Raw genomic sequence first — 26,344 nt, forward strand, 5'->3', positions numbered from 1 at the left:
CATCCCCATCATTAACTCCATCCCTTCCCCATCATTAACTCCATCCCTTCCCCATCACTAACTGCTTGCATTCCCCATCACTAACTCCATCCATTCCCCATCACTAACTCCATCCCTTCCCCATCACTAACTCCATCCCTTCCCATCACTAACTCCATCCCTTCCCCATCACTAACTCCATCTCTTCCCCATCACTAACTCCATCCCTTCCCCATCACTAACTCCATCCCTTCCCCATCAGTAACTCCATCCCTTCCCATCACTAACTAAATCCCTTCCCAATCACTAACTCCAACCCTTCCCCATCACTAAAACCAACCCTTCCCCATCATTAAATCTGGCCTTACACCATCACTAACTCCATCCCTTCCCCATCACTAACTCCATCCCTTCACCATCACTAACTCCATGCCCTCCCCATGACTAACTCCATCCCTTCCCCATCACTAACTCCATCCCTTCCCCATCACTAACTCCATCCCTTCTCCATCATGAACTCTATCCCTTCCCCATCACTAACTCCATCCCTTCCCATCACTACCTCCATCCCTTCCCCATTCACGAACTCCATTCCTTCCCCATCACTAAATCCATCCCATCCCCTTCACTAACTCCATCCCTTCCCCATCCCTAACTCCATCCCTTCCCCATCACTAACTCCATCCCTTCCCCATCACTAAATCCATCGCTTCCCCATCACTAACTCCATCCCTTCCCCATCACTAACTCCATCCCTTCCCCATCACTAACTCCATCCATTCCCCATCACTAACTCCATCCCTTCCGCATCACTAACTCCATCCCTTCCCCATCACTAACTCCATCCCTTCCCCATCACTAACTCCATTCCCCATCACTAACTCCATCCCTTCCCCAGCACGAATCACCATCCCCATTCCCCAGCAATGTTTATAATCTGTGTCTGTTGCAGTTTCAGAAGCTGTTGCTGAATTAGAACGACGGGACCGCGAGTTACAGAAGAATCTCTCTGAGTTGGAGATATCGAGTAAGTGATTTTAAATGCAATTTAGGTTAAAGTGGGCTGTGTTGTGCTTTTTGTTTAGGTGGTGCATGGGCAACTAAGCTTCCAAAATGTGGTCCAAGATGTGCACACATATCCAATAGGAAGTGCACAGGCCACCATCTTGGTAAAGGGGTTTGAACGCGCCTGACAACTTCCGGCAGCATGCAAAGCAGGCAGATTATGACAGGAATCAGTGTGCAACGCTGTTTTGAAGTCGTTTTACAACTCCACACTCCAGCCAACGCCCTTAACCTCGCTCAGCTGAGCATGATGTTAAATGGCATGAAGAATTCCCCACCAGCGCTATTTAAAGGGATCATGCAGTACTTACAGTTTAGTTGCTGGATTATTTCTTCTGACTGCTGGTTGACTTCTTTTTGGAAGCTTTCTAGAGTTGTTGAAACTTTCATTAATCTACAGGGAGTGGTCTGGCTACTCTTGCAGTCCTCTCTGTGCTTCTTATAATATATTGCACAAAGTAGCTGTCTCCAAGCATGGGTGGCCTGGTCGTGCTTCCTCTCGATATAGGACATGACAGGGAGAATGAAGAGAGGCTACACAGAGCAGGATGAGCTGCTCGAAGAGGGAGGAGGAGGAGGGGGAGCAGGGCTCTCAGCAGGCGGCCATATCCACCCAGGGTCTTCAGGGAAGAATTCTCTTATCTCAGCTTCAGTGAGCACCCGTGTATGAGTCGTCTTTGCTTCACCATGGAGATAGTAACTGAAAATGGTCAACTGCTGTCGCCACAACTGCAGGGTCAAAGCAGGGCAAGGCCCGCCTTGCCTGTGGCTGTCAAAGTGCCCGTGGCTCTAAATTCGATGCCACCAGGTTAATTCAGGCTTCAGCAGAAGTTATAACAACATTGTACACTCAGTGAGTTATTATTTATTCTGTTCCCATGGAGACAGTGCCCTGATTCTGTAGAATCTTTAACTTGTCCGTATAATTCATCACATTTCCTATTTTTAGGCACTGAGTGTTCAACAAACCTGGCAGCGATTGAGAATACATTCAAACAAGACATCTCTCGCCTCCAGAGAAATGGTCAGTCTGAGATTTATCACAATTCAAATGTTTCCATATTCTTTTAATATACTTTTCTGATCTCCCTTGACCCACTCACCCCTCCCAAATCCCCCACCACACATTCCCCACTGTGTCCGTCTGATCCCTCGGTCACTACATTACCAGAATGACTCATTGACTCCCATTGCTCTTGATCAGATGCTGAAATATCGAGGAATGTGTCGTTACTGCAGGAAGACGGTGACAATCTCCGCAAGAAGTTGTGCCTGAACCCATCAGGTAAGAGCCAGCGTGAGACTCCAGAGAGTCGGATCAATGAAATAATCCGGGTCATTGCTGGAAAGCTGCCATTTCATTATTGAGAAACCTGTGTGAAGGGCCAAGGCCCTGAGCACCCAACACCATCACCTTTGTCAAGAGCTGCTGAGAAGACGAGGCCAATCGAGTGATGACCCCCAAGTTTGGGTTTGAAGAGAATGAAACAATGAGGCTGGAGTTAGAGTGCATTATCAGGCATTCGGGACATCCCAAAGTGTCTCTCAGCCAATGAATCACTTTGTAATGGGGCTTATTATGTTCCGCGGTTGAACATAGCAGCTGGTTTGTGCACAGCAAGCTCCAACTAACTACAAATGAGGGAGAAGTTAATCTGCTCTTGCTGCTGTTGGTTGGAGTCAGTGGCCCTGATTTTAACCCTGCCTGCCCAGCGGGAACCGGGCAAGTGAGTGGTTAACATCGCGAAAACCGACTAACCGCGTCGCTCCCACTCTGGGCGCGATGACCACCATTTATAGCGCTGAACTGGAATGTGTGAGGAAGGCACCCACCGGAAACAGGGGCAGGTGATCATATCTGAAAATTGGGGTCCACGGACATCATTACTGCTTTAAATGTGCGAGACGGGAGTCCCGCCCAGCAGTTAAACTGCTCAGTAAAACCTCGCAGGATTGGTCTCAGAAACTGACTGACCAGATCTGCTACAAGAATTTAAAGGTCATAGAGAGAGAAATTAAAAAAGCTTCGCATTTCTATAGTGCCTTTCAGGATGTCCCAAAGTGCTTCACAGTCAATGAAGTACTTTTGAAGAGTAGCCACTGTTGTAATGTAGAAAACGCAGCAACAAATTGCACACAGCAAGCTTCCACAAACAGCAATGTGATAATGAGCAGATAATCTGTTTTTAAGTGATGTTGGTTGTGGGATAAATATTGACCAGGACACATTGGAGCTCAAGCAACGCTTCCGCTGCCTTGACCACTCAGGAGGAGCCCTCCAGTACTCGGCTGATCAGTTGTCACTTCATCATCGTCTGCTGCATGCTGCACAACTTGACCATCATGAGAGCGCAGCCATAGCTACCAAGCATAGCTCCACCACCTCAGGAGGAGGAGCAGGACAAGGAGGACGAACAGGAGGACGAGCAGGAGAATGAGGAGGAGGATGAGCAGGAGGAGGAGGAGGAGGATGAGGAGGAAGATGAGGAGGAGGATGAGCAGGAGGAGGAGGAGGAGGATGAGCAGGAGCAGGAGGAGGAGCAGGAGGATGAACAGGAGGATGAGGAGGAGGAGGAGGAGGAGGATGAGGAGGACGAACAGCAGCGACGGAGGAGGCAGCCACTCATTCAGCATTTTACAAGCTCGGTCCCTGACCGCCTCATCAGACTTTGTTTCCAGTGGCTTCGAGGCCTCTTTCCGGTTGCTGAGCACGTCTCCATCATTCCCTCACTTTGTGATTCTGTACCACACCCCAGAACTGAAATGAGACACCGCACCAAATCTGCAACATTCCAGTAATAAATTTATCAAAAACCATTACCCAAATATATACAACAACAATATTGACTAATCACCCTTGTGCAAACCCTTGCCCCCCCTCTTTACAGCCCCCTTTCCTAATCTAGTCCTCCTACGTTGTGTCTCCCCAGTGGTTGCAGCAGGGCTGGTTGAAGGCTGCTGAGTGTCGGTGCCAGAGACTACAGATGGTCTTGCAGGACGCCCTCAACCAGCTCTGGGCCTGGAAAGCCTGGCTGTAGACTGCACCATCTCAGGCTGGGCGGCAGCAGTCTGGGCTGGCTGGATAACAGGCAGCGACAAGGGCAATGGCGGAGTGGCAGTGATGGGATCAGGAATGCTGTCATCCTGAGAGATACAATAGGTTCCTGCTCTACTAACCCACTTCCAGTCCCCCGGGGCAGCACCACAGCATCCCTACCAATCTGCTGGAGCACAGATTGCTGGCCTGCTGCGACACCGTGAGATCCCTGGTGGACTGTGGTGAACCCAGTGACGATGGCAGCAGTCAGAGCTTGCGTGGCATCAAGCCGAGACTGTATGAGAGCAGTCTGAGACTCGATGGCAGCAACCAGTGACTGCATTACAGCACTAAGACGTTGCGTTGCTTCCGCCTGTGCTGCAATGGAAGCTGCCACATCACCCATGACACGCGGCATGAGGTCTGGGTCCCCACGGTCTCTCTGGAAGTCCACTATCCTCTGCACAGTGGAAATGATGGTCTCCATGGTGTGCGCAGAGCCCTGCAATGTTGGAGGTGGACTCCTCCACGCTCCTTACCATTGCTGAGAGGCTCTTGGGCACCCTTGCCATTGCACCTCTCATCTCCGTCTGTATGCCCATCACCCTTCTTGTGAACGCCTCCCCATCAAGCTCCTCATCTGAGTCCTGTGCAGTAGAAATTGTGTGCGAACTCGCCCTCTGGGGAGCTGACTCCCGAGCTACCCTTTCCCCCTGGCCTTGCTGCAGCCCACTCATCCCTGGTGCATCACCCAGTGCAGACCCCTCTACTAAACTTGCCTCTAAAGATCTGAGGTGGTGCCTGTGGGTGAGAGATGCAGTGACGCGGTGCTTTGCTCCTCCTCCTCTTCTCCTTCCTCACTCTCAGTGGGGCCTCAGGGACAGGCTGATCATCTGGTTGCTGATTCACTGAAAGCATAAAGGCACAACACTTGCGTTAAGGTGAGGGCAGTGGGGGCAGGAAGGGAGCAAGGAACACAGACATTCTCAGGAGGTGGAAAGTGAGAAAGGTTTGTGGTGTGAGGGGGAAATGGGATGAGATGAGAGGGGCTGAAGATACCGTTTTTGGTCCCATCAGGATCGACATCGCCGACGGCCACACCGCCTACCACCTGCTGCCCAATGAGTCACAGCACTCGCTCCTCCAGGTCTGAGAGCTGCTGGAGCTGCGCATCACCCCTGCCTGTTCTCTGCTGCTCCCTCCTGTTGTGGGCCATCTTGGCCTGCAAGAGAAACAAATGTGTTTGAGTCAGAGTCCAGCTATGTGTTTGGGCGATATGCCTGCTGTCATTGAATAGCTGTGATTGTGGGCAAGGCGTGAGATGTGGATGTGAGTTTGAGTCGGTGAAGATGTTTGGTGGATGAGTGGTGGGGGTGTGGTTGTTTGTGCAGTGTGCACAGACTGAGGTTCAGATGCTGGTATGTAGGAGCTGTTGAAGCATGTACTCACCCTGACCACCCGAGTGAGGCTGTTGATTTCTTGTGGCACTGTCAGGCTGCGTTCCACCACACTACTGGCCGAGACCTCCTGGGCCACTTCCCTCCACATTGCCCTGAACACCTGAAGCGATGGCCTCCTTCCAGTGGCCAGGAACAGCATCATCCTCCTTCGCTCCACTCCAGCCTCCAATGCCACATCTGTGAACCGACAAGCTTTCTCCCTGGGAGTGGGAACAGACGTATCCATCGATGGATTCACTCGCTCGTAGGTCACCTCGAAGCCAGCAACAAGCATCTACACAGTGATGCAACCTCCCCTTGAAGAGCTGGAAGGAACCAGTGTGAAGGATCATTGCTGAATTCATTGCACCTGAAATTCAGCAGCGTTCTGCTGGTAGCGCCCCTGTCGCGCCCCACTGAGGTCATTAGCGCTTGATTTAGCGCCTCACTTCCTTCCTGGGGTGCTAACACCCAATCTAGTAGAAGTTCAGAATCCTTAGTGCCTGGCGCTAAATTTTCAAAATTTCATAAGCTAGCGCCCCGAATGGGGCGATACCCAATTCACCCCCTCAGTGGCTGGTTAGAGGGGATAGTTTTGTATTGAGAAACCTGAGTGAGTTTAGGACACCAGCTACACCACCGAGCTTGCACAGCGCACTGCTTTCTCCCGTGTAATAAAGGGAAATGAAATGAACAAGCCATGGAAATAATGTTCCACAGAGTAACTATTTGTACTGTTTTACAGATTCCCAATGTACACCTTGTGCCACTGGCTGGAAGTACTTCAGAGGGAAATGTTACTACTTTTCATCATCTGTGAGGGACTGGCATGCAGCAAACATGCATTGCTTCTCCACCCGGTCCCACCTCATAGTCATTGACACTAAAGAGGAGCAGGTAAGGATTTGCAGTCGCACGCTGGGGCACCACCAACGGCCTTCCCCCGTCTAACTTCTACCCCCAACCCTGTTGGTCGTCAGTGACCCACCCCGTAGGAGGCTATCTCTGATCACTTCCTTGTATCGCTCTCCACTCACATCCCCTTTCCCCCTTCCAACCCCATTTACTTCTGTGTCCGCCCCTGGAAAAAACTCTGCCCCAAGTCATTTACAACGGCACTATCAAACTCCCAACTGTCCAGCCATTGTCCCTCCATTCACCACATTTCTAATCCCACCCTCACCTTTGGTTTTAATGGGCACAAGGGCACCATTGTTCTCTCTCACCCTGGACATGTATCCCAGGCTACTATGTGAGGCAAAGGAGGAGATTGCAGGGGCTCTGACACAAATTTTCAAAACCTCTCTGGCCACAGGGGATGTGCCAGAGGACTGGAGAACAGCTAACGTAGTACCATTATTCAAGAAGGGTAGTAGGGATAAACCAGGGAATTACAGGCCAGTGAGCCTAACATCAGTGGTAGGGAAATTATTGGAAAAAATTCTGAGGGACAGAATTGGTCTCCACTTGGAGAGGCAGGGATTAATTAGGGATAGCCAGCATGGCTTTGTCAAGGGAAGATCATGTCTGACCAATTTGATTGAATTTTTCGAGAGCGTGACTAGGTGTGTGGATGAAGGTAGTGCAGTGGATGTGGTTTACATGGATTTCAGTAAGGGTTTTGATAAAGTCCCACATAGGAGACTGGTCAGGAAGGTAAGAGCCCATGGGATTCAGGGTGCCTTGGCACATTGGATCCAAAACTGGCAGAAGGCAGAGGGTGATGGTGGAAGGTTATTTTTGTGAATGGAAGCCTGTGTCCAGTGGGGTACCGCAGGGATCGGTGCTGGGTCCCTTGCTGTTTGTGGTCTACATTAATGATTTGGATGTGAATGAAAAAGGTATGATCAGTAAGTTTGCAGATGACACGAAAATTGGTGGGGTGGTAAATAGCGAGGCGGGAAGCCTCAGGCTACAGGACGATATAGATGGGTTGGTCAGATGGGCGGAACAGTGGCAAATGGAATTTAACCCTGAAAAGTGTGAGGTGATGCATTTTGGACGGACAAATAAGGCAAGGGAATACACAATGAACGGTAAGACCCTAGGAAAGACAGAGGATCAGAGGGACCTTGGTGTGCATGTACATAGATCCCTGAAGGCAGCAGAACAGGTGGATAAGGTGGTTAAAAAGGCATATGGGATACTTGCCTTCATTAGCCGAGGCATAGAATATAAGAGCAGGGAGGTCATGATGGAGCTGTACAAAATGCTGGTAAGGCCACAGCTGGAGTACTGTGTGCAGTTCTGGTCGCCACACTATAGGAAGGATGTGATTGCTTTGGAGCGGGTGCAGAGGAGATTTACCAGGATGTTACCTGGGCTGGAGCACTTCAGCTATGAAGAAAGACTGGACAGGCTGGGGTTGTTTTCCTTGGAGCAGAGAAGGCTGAGGGGGGACCTGATTGAGGTGTACAAAATTATGAGGGGCATAGATAGGGTGGATAGAAAGGAACTTTTCCCCTTAGTAGAGGGGTCAATAACAAGGGGGCATAGATTCAAGGTAAGGGGCAGGAGGTTTAGAGGGGATTTGAGGAAAAACTTTTTCACCCAGAGGGTGGTTGGAATCTGGAACTCACTGCCTGAAAGGGTGGTAGAGGCAGGAACCCTCACAACATTCACGAAGCATTTGGATGAGCACTTGAAATGCCATAGCATACAAGGCTACGGACCAAATGCTGGAAAATGGGATTAGATTAGATAGGGCTTGATGGCCGGCGCGGACGTGATGGGCCGAAGGGCCTCTTTCTGTGCTGCATAACTCTATGGCCTAGAAATTCGGTTGGTTGCGCCAGCGATTAGCGCCTAAAGAGCCCGAGAATTGGGGCATTACCCAATTTCCGGACGGGCGCAGTAAATCTAGCGCCACCTGCCATATCGAGTAGCCTTTTAGTGCCAGCGCGCGCCCGCGAGTGCAGGCTGATCATGACGTCATTTCAGTGTGCAACGCCTTTTTGGCGCCCTGGACCGGATATTCGGTTGCGCCCGCAACCTTTCCACCTGGCGCTATTAGTGACAGTTGGATGGAACGTTTCCAGGTCCTTCTCGCACTCGGGGGGGCGCTATTTAAAGGGGACAGCACTAGTATAAAAGCTGCAGCCATTTGGCCTGGCCATTCTGATCATTGCTGGAGAGAGTTGCTGACCTTCAGTGGGACAGTAATCTTCTCATTGAGCCATCGGAGACTTGGGACCTTCAGCCCTGTCCGGAACAGTTGGAATGTTACAGATTACTGCGTCTTGCTCGTCTGGCATTACAATGGGAGCTGCTTTGGAGGGGAACATCCTCATGGCTGAACATTTGGCATGGGCACAGAAACGGCGGGAGAGAGGGCCGGGATTGGCCAGAAGGAGGAGGGGCAATGGACATCGCCCAATCCGATGATACGCTGAGAGGGTTTTCAGGCAGCAGGTGTCATACCTTACCATGTCGGAGGAGCAGTGTCTGCGAAGGCTCAGATTCGGTAAGGATGTTGTGACTGAGCTGTGCCACCTGCTTGCTGAAGATCTGCAGCCACGTATACGGTGCAGGGCCTCTCTGTCGGTGGCCGTCAAAGTCACTGTTGCCCTCAACTTTTTCGCCAGTGGATCCTTTCAGGCAGCCACTGGGGACATAGCTAATATATCACAATTTGCGGTGCATTGCTGCATCCGGCAAGTGACAGCTGCCCTCTATAGAAGGAGGCGTGAATTAATCACCTTCCCTGTGACCCTGGAGAAGCAGGGGGAGCGCGCGCAGGGCTTCGCTGCTACTGCGGACTTCCCCATGGTGCAGGGGGCCATTGATTGCACACACGTGGCTTTGCGGGCACCAGTACAGAATCCCGAGGAGTTCCGCAACCGCAAGGGCTTCCACTCCCTCAACGTCCAACTGGTCTGTGACCACCGGCAGATGATCATGGCAGCCAATGCACAATTCCCTGGCAGCAGCCACGACGCGTTCATCCTGCGGCAGACCTCAGTGGCTGACCTTTTTGAGGCCCCGGCTCACCCACGAGGCTGGCTTCTTGGCGACAAGGGCTATCCTCTCTGCCCATGGCTCATGACCCCACTCCGTTTGCCCAGCACCCTGGCAGAAGAGCATTACAACAGCAGCCATCAGGTGACCAGGAACATTGTGGAGCACACAATTGGTGTGCTCAAGCAGCGTTTCCGTTGTCTAGACCATTCGGGGGGAGCCCTACAGTACTCGCCGGAGCAAGTGGCGCACATCGTCGTTGTCTGCTGCATGCTCCACAACCTGGCCATTCGACGTACCCAGCCCACCCTCAAGGTCCAGCAGAGCAGGTGGACGAGGAGGAGGAGGAGGAAGAGGAGGAGGAGGAGGAGCATGCAGACGAGGAGGAGGAGGAGGAAGATGGGAGGGCTCCTGAAACTGGAAGGGCCGTCCGTCAGAGGCTCATATGGACTCGGTTCTAGGCCCCTCTGACGGAATGCTGGGTGTCATTGGATCCGCGCCCTTCGGTTCGCACAAAGCCTATGAAGACCACCATGATTGTAAAGAGTCAGGAGCTCCATTGTAAATAAAAAAAATCTTTATTTTCCAAAAAGTGCTTCCTTCCAGCATAACAACGTCATGTCAACAGAAACCAGAACTAACTAACTAACAGATAACTCTCTGGCAAAGTTGAAGACTAACCAAAACATGACAAACAATCACAGCAGGTGTGGAGGTCCTTGAATTCGAAAAAAGAGATGTCTCAGCACCTCCCTCTACTGTTGACCCCTTGATGGAGACCGACTTCTCTTTTGAGGTCGGCCCCTTCCCTCCCTGCAGCTCCTCCGTAATTGCACCCCAGTGGCTGCGTCAAGGCTGGGGGACGCCTGCTGAGTGTCTGGAAGCACAGAAGCCCCTGAGGGACGGCCTGGACGACCTCTGGGCTTGGAGGGCGCGGAAGCTGGCTGCTTCAGCTGGGCATGGCTGGAAGCAGTGTACCCTGCAGGTGGTGGCAGCTGCACTGCAGACGTTCCAGCGGTGGCATGAGCAATGCTCACATGCCGAGAGAGGACACCTGCAGCATCGTTGGACGACACACTGGCTCTCTGACGGGGCCGCTTCGGATCATCCGCCACAATCGACTGCTCCACAGATTCATGGCCTCCTGTGGTGCTGGAAGGGCCCGGGGTGATCCTGCCTGATGCAGATAGGGTGGCAGCAGTGAGAGTTCGCGTTGCCTCAATTTGGGTGTGGACGAGGCCCGCAAGTGACTGCGTGGCAGCAGTGAGGACCTGTGCGGCAGGTGCCATTGCTTCGGAGAAGCCCTGGCCAGTTCTTTCCATTGCTTCGGACAGTGCCAGTCTCCAGATGTGTAGGCTCCCCTGAGGCTGGAACGGATGGTCCGGCTTCCTCCTGATCATCGCCTCCGGAGTCACTGGCACTGGCAGCTTGAGGGCCCGGCTCCCGAGCTGGTGATGCAGCATCTGAAAGCAGGGAGGTGGAAGAGTGGCTTTAGCAAAAGGACAGCTTGGCAGCAAGGGATGCAAGATTGCGGCAAGGTTATGACATGGTTACACAGTGAGAAAGCATGCTGGCGGGGGGAACAAGTGGAAGGAGACAGCTGTAAAAGGTGAGGACCTTACCATCGCTGTCGACAATGGGGTCGGCAGCTGCAGTGGTTACAGGACCACTCAGACGTCCTCCAAGGATCTGGTGGACTCTCTCCTCGAGATCCGTGAGAGTGACCACTTGAGGAGGACCTCCACCGGTGCGAAGCTGGTCTTTGAGAATCCTCGCCAGCTTGGACTGCAGGGGAAAGGAGGGGAAGTGATGTTACATGATGTCCTGAGTGATCATCTCATGCCCCCCATGGTGGAAGAGCCCTTACATGATGCCTTGAGTCAAATATGCATGTGTGTGCCCAGAAAGGGCCATGGGTGCTTGCTGGCAGATGGCCAATGGGACACAGCCCACCCTGTAGCCATAAAGTCAGGTGCAAATGAAGGGATGCAGAAGTTTGCAGAAACAACACTCACCCTCACGACCCGAGTGAGGTCGTTGAATTTCTTTCTGCATTGGACAGGGCTCCTGGTTACCATGCTGCTGGAGTTGACCCTCTGGCATACATCCCTCCAAGCTCGTCGGTAGTCCTTATGATTCGGCCTCCTGCCATTGTCTGGGTAGAGAACATCTCGCCGGCGCTCCACTGCGGCCACCAATTGCTCCAGAGCCTCATTTGGTGAAGCGCTCTGCTCTCTGTCTCTCCTTCTCCATCTGGTCCACATTTTTAGCACCAGAGAAGGGCCTGTGCCGATTCTGAGGCCTGCAAGGCGCAGAGTGTGGATGCTGAAGCTGACTGACCCACCCCTTTAAGAGCTGGCCGGCGCCTGGAAGTCTTGTGGTCATCGGTAATTGAGAGCACCTGCGCTGCGCCCGTCTGCCGCGATATTGGGTTGCCCCGGAAGTTCAGCGCCTTAGGAGCCCCGTGTAATGCCTGAACTCGCGCCTCAATCACCTTTGGGGCGCTGCAACCCAATATCGCGCAAGGTGGCGATAAGTTGTGTCTGGCTATAAACTTTGCGCAGCGCCAATTCTAATGCCCCAAGTGGGGCTATAACCAATTTCTAGGCCATATATGACTCTATGGGGGAGAAATTCAGTTGTTAGCACCACCGATTAACGCCTAAAGAGGCCGAGAAGTGGGGCGTTAGCCAATTTCCGGGCGGGCGCAAGGCGCCTAGCACCTCGCCCTATATTGAGCATGCATTTAGTGCCAGCGCTAAATCTTAGCGCCCGCTCATGGGCGCAGGCTGATTATGACGTCATTTGAGTGTGCAACGCCTTTTGGGCGCCCCGGACCGGAAATTCAGTGGTGCCCCCCTCCGTAGCGCCTGGCGCTAAAAGTGACAGCTTACCTGGACCTTACCAAGTCACTCTTGGGCTGGAGGAGCGTTATTTAAAGGGGACTGGTGTGGTTTAAAAGCGGCAGCCATTTTTGGAGCACAACTTCCTCGAGAGCTACAAAGAGTTGCTGAGCTGCACACTGAGAGCCATTTGACCACTGAGCCAGCGCAGACAGACGATCTTCAGCCTTCTGACCATCACCTTGCTGTTGGTGAGCCTTGACAGCGGGGAACCTTCCTGTGGGCACTTATTATGGGTGCTGCATTGGAGGGGAACGTCCTGCTGCTGAATCATCTGGAAAGGGCACTGAGATGCTGGGAGAGGAGGGCGGGCATGGCCAGACGGAGGAGGGCCAACAGACGTCGCCACAGCAGACCTTACGCTGGCAGGGTTTTCCGACAGCAGTTTTCCTACATGAACATGCCGGAGGAGCAGTGTGTCAGAAGGCTGCGATTTAGAAAGGAGGTGGTGACTGAGCTGTGCCAGCTGCTTCAGCCAGATCTGCAGCCTCAGATAAGGTGCAGGACATCTCTGTCGGTGGCTGAGAAGATGCCTGCTGGCCTGAACTTCTACGCGAGCGGCTCTTCTCAGGCTGCGCGTCAGAGGCTGATCAGAAGTAGCTTCTAGGCCCCTCTCACGGAATGCTTGCTGCCATTCCAAGAACAGGAATGGAACCAGTCTGATACCCCCAAGCCTGTGAAGGGCAAGATGCATGTAAATAGCAAGTTTGCTGATGATACAAAGTTAGGTGGGAAAGTAAGTTGTGAGGAGGACGCAAAGAGGCTGCAATGAGATATAGACAGGTTAAGTGAGTGGGCATATGGTGGCAGATGGAGTATAATGTGCGGGAATTTGAAATTATCCACTTTGGTAGGAAGAGTAGAAAAACAGGCTATTTTCTAAAAGAGGAGCGATTAGTAAATGTTGGTATGCAGAGGGACCTGGGTGTCCTTGTACGTGAATCACAGAAATTTAACATGCAGGTAAAGCAAGCAATTAGGAAGGCAAATAATATGTTAGCTTTTATTGCAAGGGGGTTGGAGTATAAGAGTAAGGAAGTCTTGCTGCAATTATACAGGGCTTTGGTGAGACCACACCTGGGGTAATGTGTACAGTTTTTGTTTCCTTACCTAAGGAAGGATATACGTGCCTTGGAGGCGGTGCAGCAAAGGTTCACTAGACTGATTCCTGGGATGAAAGGGCTGTCCTATGAGGAGAGATTGAGTAAAATGGGCCGATGCTCTCTGGAGTTTAGAAGAATGTGAGGTGATCTCACTGAAATGTGTAAAATCCTTAGAGGATTCTGGATGTTGTCCCTGGCTTGAGAGTATAGAACTAAGGGTCACAGTCTCAGAATAAGGGGTCGGCTATTTAGAACTGAGATGAGGAGAAATATCTTCACTCAGAGGGTAGTGAATCTTTGGAATTCTCTGCCCCAGAGGGCTGTGGAGGCTCAGAAGTTGAGTATATTCAAGACTGAGATTGATTTTTGGATACTAAGAGAATCAAGGGATAGGGCAGCAAAGTACAGCTGAGCTGGAAGATCAGCCATGAACTTATTGAATGACGGAGCAGGCTCAAGGGGCTGTATGGCCTAATACTGCTCCTATTTCTTATATTGTTAATCGGCAGCACCGCCACGCTAGATGTCCACATGCACACATTCCAGCAGAGATCACTGTTTAATGATCGGGAACAGGAATTCTTGTCAATTTTGTTTCTTCCTGCCTAGCCGAACAACAACTTCCATTTATATAGCGCCTTTAACATAGTGAAATGTCACAAGATGCCTCGCAGCAGCATAATCAGACAAAATTACAAGATCACGCTGTAATTGCACTCAGCTGGCAGTGGTGGCGCTGCAGCATGACCAGTGGCAGGAGGGTGTAATTACAGCGTGAAAAGTTGACATAGCCATTTTCCATTATAAATGTGGACAGAGGAATTTAAAATGGAAAATATATAACAATAAGGAGAGAATATAAGATTCTAAAATAGGAACCAAATCGCGGTCCAAAACCCCTCCAGCCCTACTTCACCCGAAGACTTTCTGTGTGCAACGCCACACAATTAGTTCATTTTAAAATATTGTGATGGTGATCACTTTTTACGTTAATATGTGTTGATTTTTTTTAATTGTAGAATTTTATGATCACCAACATACAGAATCAGCGCCACTGGATAGGGCTCAGTGACCTTACTGTGGAAGGGCAATGGCACTGGGTCGATGAGACTGAGAGTAAAACCACCGGAACGTAAGTTTGAAACGTTGCTGCTATATGGTCGCACTTTCTCCCAACTCACAGCAGAGAAGGGTTTTACATAAGCACGGACTGCAGCGGTTCAAGAAGGCGGCTCACCACCACAATTAGCAATTAGGGATGGGCAATAAATGCTGGCCTTGCCAGCGATGCCCGCTTCCCATGATAGAATTACAAAAAAGCATACCGAACGCCGTCCATTGCAAGGCTGGTGTGGCACGGAACCAGGAAAATCCCAGGTACCAATCCTTGCTCCGAGTCAGATTCGCTATTCCTATTCGAGGTGGAGGTATAGGCACGATTCACCACTGTGACCCTGGGCTAGGTGGGAGCAAAGAAAACCCGCCCGCATTCCTGCCCCTAATCACTTAGCGGTGATTCCTGCTGGAATGTGTGTGCACGCGTGGACACCTGGCTTGGCTGTACAGCCTGCCAACACTCGCTGTTTAGGTTCGCACATGGTCACTTGAGTGTGGCAATGGGCGGCAATGGTGCCCATGGAACTGTACCCGGGCATGAGTCAGTTCCTGCAGGAGAAGCATTGAGAGAGTCAGAGGGGAATAAAGGAACTAAGACCGGAGTGGGGCCACTGATCACCAAGAGGGGATTCGGCCCCTCGAGCCTGTTCCTCTTTGAAAGAGCAATTCCATTAGTCCCACCTTCCTGCCCTTTCTCCACAGCCCTGAACATTTTCCCCTTTAAGTATTTATCCACTGAGGATCTGGGAATATTTTCCTTATTTCACAGAAAATGGAGAGGCAGATAATTGTCAGACACATTCCTTCGGTTAAAGCACAATGCAACGCTGCTTGAACATAATTAAATCACATCTGTCATCTTTCAAAAGCTTAGATCCCGTACAAATGGGTTGTTTAACATTTGTTAATACTCGGTCAATTCTACCGAGCCCCACAAACCTGGGCTGAGCCACGTCTCCTTGTTCTCTGGTTGATTCTCCTGCCATTCTCTGCATTGCAGGTTCTGGGCACCCGGGGAGCCCAATAATAAAAATAAAGACGAACACTGCGCTCACACATTCAACAACGGACAGTGGAATGATGACAGATGCGCGAACACCTATAAATGGATCTGTGAACGACCATCGTTTTCATATTTCATGAATTAACCAGAAGTGACAATGTGCCGACACTGGCTCTGCTGAAGGTGCTGCAGGAAATGGTAGTAACAAACAAAGCTCAAAGTGGGAAAGATGGGGAGTGGAGAGGGGGAAGGGGGGATTTGTGGGGAGGGGATTTGTGGGGAGGGGGAGGGGGGGATTTGTGGGGAGGGGGAGGGGTTGGGTGGGGATTTGTGGGGTGGGGATTTGTGGGGAGGGGGTTTGTGGGGAGGGGGAGGGGGAAGCGTATCAAGGCGAGGGAGGTCAGTGCCGGGAATCTCTGTCGCCCTGGGTGCTACGGTTGGCCTCAGTACCTCTGGCTGGTGAGTGGAGGTAAATCGAGCAGCGTTCTTGCGATCCATCGCCACCCCCTGAACCCAGGGAAGTGGGTAAGGACCAGAACCAGGAGCAGGCTCGGCTGCGATGCCCCTCACAATCGAATAGCCAGAAGACACTCAATGTCTCAACACATGAAGAATGACACTAGAGGGTTCCTGACAATGGAGATGCCTCAGCCCGAGCGAAGGGGCGAGTGGGAAAAGAGATTAAAACTTGTTGAGGTGCAGCCGCACAATCCCCGATCCTCATCCCACTCCTCCTCTCCAACTCCCATCCCCTCCTCCTCCTCTCCCCCTCCCCCCTCATTCCATCCTCCTCCTCCTTCCCTCCTCCTCACCCCTCCTTCTCCTCCCCCTCACCCCCTCCCTTTCCCGGGATTAATGTGAACGAAGGGTCATTTCTGTTGAAGAATGCGTTGAGGAGAATGAGGTGTTGAAGTGGGTTGGACTCTGGGCCTTTCACCTCTGTGGGGGGCCTGGGTTCAAGCCCACCTCTCGAGAGATGGAGGTCCCCACTGACTGTGTGAAATGAGTTTGGTCAGCCTCAGCTTCTTCTTCTTAGGCAGTCCCTCGGAACTGAGGATGACTTGCTTCCACATTAAAAATGAGCTCGCAGGTGGCTGATTAGTCCAATGCGGGACCTACAGTCTCTGTCACAGGTGGGGCAGACAGTGGTTGAAGGGTTGGGTGGGTGGGGTGCTTGGGTTGACATGCGCTCCTTGCGCTGCTTGCGCTTGGCTTCTGCTTGCTCCCGGTGTAGAGACTCGAGGTGTTCGGCGCCTTCCCAGATGCTTCTCCTCCACTTTGTGCGGTCTTGGGCCAGGGATTCCCAGGTGTCGGTGGGGATGTTGCACTTTTTCAAGGAGGCTTTGAGGGTGTCCTTGAAGCATTTCCTCTGCCCACCTGGGGCTCTCTTGCCGTGCCGGAGCTCCGAGTAGAGCGCTTGTTTTGGGAGTCTCGTATTGGGCATGCGGACAATGTGACCCGTCCATCGGAGCTGATTGAGCGTGGTCAGAGCTTCGATGCTGGGGATGTTGGCCTGAGCAAGAACACTGACGTTGGTGTGCCTATCCTTCCAATGGATTTGCAGGATCTTGTGGAGGCAGCGTTGGTGGTACCTCTCCAGTGCTTTGAGGTGCCTGCTGTACATGGTCCATGTCTCTGAGGCATACAGCAGGGCAGGTATCACTGCTGCCCTGTAGACCATGAGCTTAGTGCCGGGCTTGAGGTCCTGGTATTCAAACATTCTCTTCCTCAGGCGACCGAAGGCTGCACTGGCACACTGAAGACAGTGTTGGACTTCGTCGTCGACGTCTGCCCTTGTTGACAGTAGGCTCCCGAGGTATGGAAAGTGGTCCACGTTGTCCAAGGCCTTGTCATGTATTTTGATAATCGGGGGGCTGCACTGTGTGGCGGGGGCAGGTTGGTAGAGGACCTTTGTCTTACGGATGTTTAGTGTAAGGCCCATGCTCTCGTATGCTTCAGTGAAGGTGTTTACGATGGTTTGGAGTTCGACCTCCGAGTGAGCGCAGACGCAAGCATCGTCTGCATACTGTAATTCGACAACAGAGGATGGGACGACCTTGGATCGGGACTGGAGGCGACGGAGGTTGAACAGTTTCCCGTTTGTTCTGTAAATTAGCTCCACTCCATTGGGGAGCTTACTGAGGGTGAGATGGAGCATTGCAGCAAGGAAGATCGAGAAGAGCGTTGGTGCGATGACACAGCCTTGCTTGACCCCTTTCGTACGTGAATTGGGTCTGTGGTGGAACCGTTGGTCAGGATCACGGCTTGCATGTCATTGCGAAGCAGGCGGAGGATAGCGACAAACTTTTGAGGGCAGCCGAATTTGAGGATTCTTTAGCGCAGCCAAGACCATCTACGGCCCAAGTACCGAAGGCCCTTCCCCACTGCGAGCCAAGAACGGAGATGTACTCATCAAGGTCAGGGAAGCAGTCAGTGCCCGCTGGAAGGAGCACTTTGAAGATCTCCTTAACCACAACTCTGTCTTCGACACGAGTGTCCTCAACTCCATCCCACAGCATGCTACCCGCCACCATCTCGGCACAACCCCAGCCCGGCATGAGGTTGAAAAGGCCATCCGACAACTGAAGAACATCAAGGCCTCAGGAGCAGATGGAATCCCCGCCGAGGCACTGAAGCATGGCGGAGAAGCACTACTGGCGCGAATTCATGAACTCATTTCTCTTATCTGGAAGGAGGAGAGCATGCCAGGGGATCTCAGAGATGCCGTAATTGTGACCATAAGAACATAAGAAATAGGAGCAGGAGTAGGCCATACGGCCACTCGGGCCTGCTCCGCCATTCAATAGGATCATGGCTGATCTGAATCTAGACTCACATCCATTTCCCTGCCCTCCCGCCGTAACCCCTAATTCCCTTATCTGCTAGGAAAATGTCTATCTCCATTTTAAATTTATTTAATGTTGCAGCTTCCACAGCTCTCTGGGGTAGCAAATTCCATAGATTTACTACCCTCTGAGTGAAGAAGTTTCTCCTCATCTCAGTTTTGAAATGGCTGCCCCTTATTCTAAGATTATGCCCCCTAGTTCTAGTCTCACCCATCAGTGGAAACATCCTCACCGCATCCACCCGATCAAGCCCCCTCACAATCTTATATGTTTCGATAAGATCGCCTCTCATTTTTCTGAACTCCAATGAGTAGAGTCCCAACCTACTCAACCTTTCCTCATACGTCAACCCCCTCATCTCTGGAATCAACCGAGTGAACCTTCTCTGAACTGCCTCGAGAGCAAGTATATCTTTTCTTAAATATGGAAACCAAAACTGCACGCAGTATTCCAGGTGTGGCCTCACCAATACCCTGTATAACTGCAGCAAGACTCCCCTGTTTTTATACTCCATCCCCCTTGCAATAAAAGCCAAGATTCCATTGGCCTTCCTGATCACCTGCTGCACCTGCATACTAACTTTTTGTGTTTCATGCACCAGGACCCCCAGATCCCTTTGTCCTGTAGCACTTTGCAGTTTCTCTCCATTTAGATAATAACTTGCTCTTTGATTTTTTCTGCCAAAGTGGATAACCTCACACTTTCCAACATTATGTTGCATCTGCCAAATCTCTGCCCACTCACTTAGCCTGTCTATGTCCTTTTGCAGGTTTTTTATGTCCTCCTCACTCACTGCTTTCCCTCCCATCTTTGTATCGTCGGCAAACTTGGATATGTTGCACTTGGTCCCTTCCTCCAAATCGTTAATATAGATTGTAAAGAGTTGGGGTCCCAGCACTGACCCCTGCGGAACACCACTAGTTACTGATTGCCAGCCCGAGAACGAACCATTTATCCCAACTCTTTGTTTTCTGTTAGATAGCCAATCTTCCACCCATGCCAGTATATTACCCCCAATCCCGTGATTTTTTATCTTGATAAGTAATCTTTTGTGTGGAACCTTGTCAAATGCCTTTTGGAAGTCCAAATACACTACATCCACTGTTTCCCCTTTATCCACCCTGTATGTTACATCCTCAAAGAATTCGAGCAAATTTGTCAAACATGACTTCCCCTTCGTAAAACCATGCTGACTCTGTCCTATTAAATTATGTTTATCCAAATGCTCTGTTACTGTTTCCTTAATAATGGACTCCAACATTTTGCCAACCACAGATGTTAGGCTAACTGGTCTATAGTTTCCAGCTTTTTGTCTACTTCCCTTCTTAAATAAGGGTGTTACATTAGCAGTTTTCCAATCTGCCGGGACCTTTCCTGAGTCCAGGGAGTTCTGGAAAATGATCACCAATGCATCCACAATCCCTACCGCCACTTCTCTCAAGACCCTAGGATGTAGGCCATCAGGTCCGGGGGATTTATCCACCTTAAGTCCCATTATTTTACTGAGTACCATCTCCTTAGTGATTTTAATCGTGTTTAGCTCCACCGCCGCCCCCCCCCCCCCATTGCCCCCTGTTTGTCCAGTGTTGGGATATTTTTAGTGTCCTCTACTGTAAAGACTGATACAAAATACTTGTTCAGCGTCTTTGCCATCTCCATGTTCCCCAGCACTAGTTTCCCAGTCCCATCCTCTAAGGGACCAACGTTCACTTTAGCCACCCTTTTTCTTTTTATATAGCTGTAGAAACTCTTGCTATCTGTTTTTATATTTTTTGCTAGTTTACTTTCATAATTTATCTTCCCTTTCTTAATTAATCTTTTAGTTATTGTTTGCTGGCTTTTAAATGCTTCCCAATCTTCTATCCTCCCACTAGATTTGGCTAATTTATATGCCCTTGTTTTCAGTCAAATACTATCCTTTATTACTTTACTAAGCCACGGATGGCTGTCTTTTCTTTTACTCCCCTTTTTCCTCAGTGGAATATACTTATCTTGAAAGATGTGAAATATCTCCTTGAATGTAGACCACTGCTCTTGTACCGTCTTACACTTTAATCTGTTTTCCCAGTCCACTTTAGTCAATTCTACTCACATACCTTCATAGTCTCCTTTATTTAAGCTCAGTATGCTGGTTCGAGATCCAACTCTCTCACCCTCAAACTGAATTTGGAATTCAACCATATTATGGTCACTCATTCCAAGGGGATCCTTTACTAGCACATTTTTTATTAATCCTGTCTCATTACACAGGACCAGATCTAAGATTACCTGCCCCCTGGTTGGTTCAGTTACATACTGCTCAAGGAACCCATCCCTAATACACTCTATGAACTCTTCCCCAATGCTGCCATGCCCAATTTGATTAGTCCAGTCAATATGAAAGTTAAAATCCCCCATAATTATAGCTGTTCCCTTATTACAAGCCCCAACTATTTCCTGATTTATACTCCGACCAACAGACTTGCAACTGTTAGGAGGCCTATAGACTACGCCGACTAGTGACTTTTTCCCCTTATTATTCCTTATCTCCACCCAAACTGTGTCACTATCCTGATCCTTTGACCCAATATCATTTCTGACTATTGCAGTGAATCCATCCTTGATTAACACAGCAACCCCACCTCCCTTTCCTTCCTGTCTGTCATTCCTAATTGTCAAATACCCTTGTATGTTTAGTTCCCAGTCATGATTATCTTGCAGCCATGTTTCCGTAATGGCCACCAGATCATACCCATGTGTAGTTATTTGCACCGTCAACTCATCAATTTTGTTACGAATGCAGCGTGCATTCAGATAAAGAACTTTCAAATATGTTTTCTGACAATTTATTCCTGCTTTTACCCCTTTTACTACTTTACCTCTATCATTATACATTCTGTCCCTTGTCCCTTCCTGACACGCTCTGGTTTTTAATTTCCCCACTGCTACCTTGCTCTATTGCCTTCTCCGCTGTCATTTTTAATTTTTGCTCTCTTAAAACCTCCCGCCCACTAATTAGTTTAAAGCCCTCTCTACAGCCCTAGTTATTCGATTCGCCAGGATTCTAGTCCCAGCACTGACCAAGTGAAGTCCATCCCAATGGAACAGCTCTCTCCTGTCCCAGTACTGATGCCAGTGTCCTAGGAAGCAAAACCCATTTCTCCCACACCAATCTTTGAGCCACGCATTTAACTCTCTAATTTTATTTACCCTAGCCAAATTTGCACGTGGCTCAGGTAGTAATCCAGAGATTATTACCCTTGTGGTTCTGCTTTTTAATTTGGCCCCTCGCTGCTCAAACTCCCTCAGCAGAACCTCCTTCCTTGTCCTATCTATGTCGTTGGTACCAACATGGACCACGACAACTGGATCCTCCCCCTCCCACTCCAAGTTTCTCTCCAGCCCAGAGGAGATGTCCTTAACCCTGGCACCGGGCAGGCAACACAGCCTTCGGGACTCTCGCTCTTGGCTGCAAAGAACTCTATCTATCCCCCTAACGATACTATCCCCTACCACTACAATATTTCTTTTAACTCCCCCCACTTGAATGGCCCCCCACTCCACGGGGCTGTGGCCAGGTTGCTCATCCTCCCCGCAGTCCCTGTTCCCATCCTCACAGGGAGTAAGAGCCTCAAACCTGTTGGACAAGAGCAAGGGCTGCGGCTCCTCCAACACTACCTCCTGGATCCCCGTACCTGCCTCACTTCTAGTCACACCATCCTGAACCTGGCCACGGACTACATCTGAATTAATTAATCTAATTGGTGTGACTACCTCCTGATACACAGAGTCCAGGTAGCTCTCCCCCTCCCTGATGTGTCTCAGTGTTTGAAGCTCGGACTCCAGCTCTTCAACACGGAGCCAGAATTCCTCGAGCAGCCAACACTTACTGCAAATGTGACCACCGTGAGCATCAATGGTGTCCACCAGCTTCCACATATTGCAGCAGCAACACATCACCTGATCTCCCATTCTATGTAATTAATTAAATTTATTAATATTATTTGTAAATACCCTCTGCCCCGATTCTAGATGATGAATATCGCACCTTAGAAACTATAAACCACAGAGTTTAAGCTTAAAAAAGAGAGAAATACTTACCAACTAATCACTTACCCACTTTCTGGTGATGTCACACTTGGATTACTTTTTACCTCTCTCCTTCCCTCCGAGTTCGGAGACTGTGAGGCCTTACCTGGTCTCTGGGGCCTTTTATAGCCCCGCTCTGCCGCTCGAGATTCCCGCCGACGCTGTGAGGCCTTACCTGGTCTCTGGGGCCTTTTATAGCCCCACTCTGCCGCTCGAGATTCCCGCCGACACTGTGAGGCCTTACCTGGTCTCTGGGGCCTTTTATAGCCCCGCTCTGCCGCTCGAGATTCCCGCCGACACTGTGAGGCCTTACCTGGTCTCTGGGGCCTTTTATAGCCCCGCTCTGCCGCTCGAGATTCCCGCCGACGCTGTGAGGCCTTACCTGGTCTCTGGGGCCTTTTATAGCCCCGCTCTGCCGCTCGAGATTCCCGCCGACGCTGTAAGGCCTTACCTGATCTCTGGGGCCTTTTATAGCCCCGCTCTGCCGCTCGAGATTCCCGTCGACGCTGTGAGGCCTTACCTGGTCTCTGTGGCCTTTTATAGCCCCGCTCTGCCGCTCGAGATTCCCGCTGACGCTATAAGGCCTTACCTGGTCTCTGGGGCCTTTTATAGCCCTGCTCTGCCGCTCGAGATTCCCGCCGATGCTGTGAGGCCTTACTTGGTCTCTGGGGCCTTTTATAGTCCCGCTCTGCTGCTCGAAATTCCCGCTGACGCTGTGAGGCCTTACCTGGTCTCTGGGGCCTTTTATAGCCCCGCTCTGCCGCTCGAGATTCCCGCCGACGCTGTGAGGCCTTACCTGGTCTCTGGGACCTTTTATAGCCCCGCTCTGCCGCTCAAGTTTCCCGCCGACGCTGTGAGGCCTTACCTGGTCTCTGGGGCCTTTTATAGCCCCGCTCTGCCGCTCGAGTTTCCCGCCGACCATCTTCAAGAAAGCTGACAAGTCCGATTGCGGTAATGACAGAGGAGTTTCCCTGCTATCTGCCACAGGGAAAGTCATCGCAAGAATCCTCCTCAATTGCCTTCTCCCAGTGGCTGAAGAGCTCCTCCCAGAGTCACAATGCGGATTCCGTCCACTAAGGGGCACAATGGACATGATCTTCACCACACGTTAATTACAAGAGAAATGCAGGGAACAGCACCAGCCACTGTACATGGCCTTCTTTGATCTCACAAAGGCCTTCGACACTGTCAACCGTGAGGGATTATGGAGTGTCCTCCTCAAATTCAGCCTCAGCCCATTGTTATTGGCAATGGGAGCAAACTGGAAGCCTCACTCAGAGAGGCAACAGGAGGGCTGGTGTGAGAGATGGGGAACTAACAGAATGGGAGAGGGGAATCTTCTGAGACTGGGTGGAGTGGAGGGAGTGATTGATAAGAGCCTGAAATGGGAAGGGTTTCCGTTCACATCCCTCACCTTGATGAGCAATGGTTTTTATTTTTAAAGTGTTTGAAATATCTCCTTTTGCTTTATGAGCCGCTACAAGTGAATCATTTCTCGTTGCTTCATAAGTGCTGGTGGGCTTCAGAATTTCCCTTGCTTGACGCTGCTCCTCGTGGGGGTGCCCACAGCTTCTGCCCCCAGTCGCAATGTTTAAATGAGTCTGAGCGGGGCTGGGTTTGGGGCCGAGAGGAAAGAAAGAACTTGCATTTCTATAGCACCTTTCACAACCTCAGGCCGTCCGAAAGCGTGAAGTGTAGGCACTGGTGAAATGTAGCAAACACGGCAGCCAATCTGTGCACAGCAAGCTCCCATAGCAAGCTTTAAAGCGCTTTGGGACGTCCTGAGGTTGTGAAAGGCGCTATATAAATGCAAGTCTCTCTATTTGTGACTTTAATGTTGTGCCTTGCATTAACGGAATGTGTTGGTGCCAGTGTGGAGTGCGGAAAGGAGCCAATCTGTACCTGACATACATGACTGTGCGACGTACTGTATATGAAGCAGAAGCATATAATTCAACTAATAAATGAATGTACAGCCACACGGGCAGAGCAGGCCCAAGAATGTGTAATGCTGCCCTGTGCCACAATCCGAGATGAACTCTCTCTATTCTACTCTGAATAAACATTTCTCTCATATACAACAAAGGGATCTTTCATTCCATCAAAACTTGGTGACCCGGGGGAAGGGACGGTCACAGTGGGTACAGGATGTTTTTTGGCCAATGTTTTTAATTCCTCCCAAGAGTCTGGGCTGTAATGCCCCCCATGGTTAAACAGCCAGTGGTCACTCAGTGTCGAGGTTCACACGGGAATGTTCGCCCCAGGCAAGATACTGGAGAACAGCCCAGTGCCTGTGGAGCCAGCCATACCCCAGTGTGAGGCACAGCACAGGGGGGCAGGGGGAGGAGAAGGGGGCAAATCAGCTGATCTGACCGGAAAATCCAATGGGCAGTGCCAGAATAGAAAGGTGTTGATTACAGGCCTCCTTTTGAAAGCTGGGTGATATTAACCTCGATTCTGCAGGATGGGAACCATCAGTAACCAGACTCTGTTACAGTCACCACCAGCACACCTCAGCTGGAGACAGGACGGGCCAGGGAAAGACAGGCAGGGTCTGCACTCCCACCCACTGCCCAGCCACACCCTGCTAGGACCCGCACTCACCAGCCAGCTCGCTGTGGAATAGCCTGCTGCCCTTCACCGTCTGGACTCACACTCAAGAGAAGAGGAGAGACGGGGCAGGGGAGAGAGGATAGAAGGGGGGCGGGGGCAAGAGGGGAAATGGGGGATGGGGAGAGAGGGGAGATGGAGGGTGGGGAAAGAGAGGAGATGAGGGGAAGAGGGGAGATGGAGGGTGGGGAAAGAGGGCAGAGGGGGAAATGGGAGATGGGGAAGAGGGGAGAAGGGAAAGGAGGTGGAACATTGGATGTAAAACCTTTTTAGAAAATAGAAAAACTGAGATATGCAAATCAGACCTGGAAACTTAAGAAGAAACTAACCGGAACTCCAAACAGATCATTTGTGAAAATGCCGTGTAATAAAATGCGGGGGAAATCCAAGAATATAAACTTTATTCTTTGGTCCTACACTGTGTTCTGGGCCTCAATGTCTCCCAAGTCTCGGCTGTGTTCCCTGTATTTAAAGTGTAAACTCCATCTAATCAGAGCCCGGTAAATACAGCCGGCTGCTGGAGACGGGAAGATGCAACAAGCAATGAAAGGTGTTGTGGGCGAGTATTGTCCGCACAGTCAGACATATTCCAGAGATAAAGGTGCCAGGCTTCAGATTGAAAGACTGGCAGCCTTTGAGAAGCGATATGTCAGCGCTCTGTCACTGCCCACACTCAGCAGCTGCTGACCCAGGCTCTCCTGGTCTACACACAGCAGTTTGTCAACAACCAATAGTTTTTGTGATTTGACACACAATCCTGAGCCGGTGTTTCTGTAACATTGCCCGGCGCCGAGCGAGCGAGAGGGAGGGAGGGAGGGAGGGAGACAGACCCGGCTCCTGTATTGGCACCGTGTGGCTCAGCAGCCCAGTACAGAATGGCCGGAGGGGACTGAGGATTATACACAGCTCAGGACAGCTTCTAAAGCTGTTGCCCCACATCGGGGGGGGGGGGGGGGCGCGGGGGTGACCGTCATGGTGGAAGCAGATTCAATAGTAACTTTCAAAAGGGAATTGGATATATACTTGCAGGGGAGAAAGTCGCAGGGCTATGGGGCACGGGCAGGGGAGTGGGACTCATTGGAGAGTTCTTTCAAAGAGCCGGCACAGGCTGAATGGCCTCCTTCTGTGCTGTCTGATTCTATGAACATATATTGATCAGGGCCCGGGCTAAGGCTCCCCTCACAGCCAGCAGGGTAAGGAGACCCTTACCCCACCAGG

General features: G+C 50.8%; 1 protein-coding gene across 1 annotated transcript in view; it reads left to right on the forward strand.

Moving 5' to 3' along the window:
• LOC147097577 (uncharacterized) overlaps positions 1-15,839 on the forward strand; it is a 146,643-nt gene extending 130,804 nt beyond the window's left edge. The window contains exons 8-11 of the mRNA XM_085971415.1: positions 1,994-2,068; positions 6,266-6,417; positions 14,503-14,615; positions 15,600-15,839. Coding sequence (XP_085827541.1) covers positions 1,994-2,068; positions 6,266-6,417; positions 14,503-14,615; positions 15,600-15,747 — 488 coding nt within the window. The 3' untranslated portion in view covers positions 15,748-15,839. The remainder of the gene's footprint in view (positions 1-1,993; positions 2,069-6,265; positions 6,418-14,502; positions 14,616-15,599) is intronic.
• Positions 15,840-26,344: the final 10,505 nt, after the last annotated feature.

This window comes from Somniosus microcephalus, chromosome 31 (genome assembly GCF_052327205.1).
Source record: "Somniosus microcephalus isolate GS21.2 chromosome 31, FLI_Smic_1.0, whole genome shotgun sequence".
Classification (NCBI taxonomy): domain Eukaryota; kingdom Metazoa; phylum Chordata; class Chondrichthyes; order Squaliformes; family Somniosidae; genus Somniosus; species Somniosus microcephalus.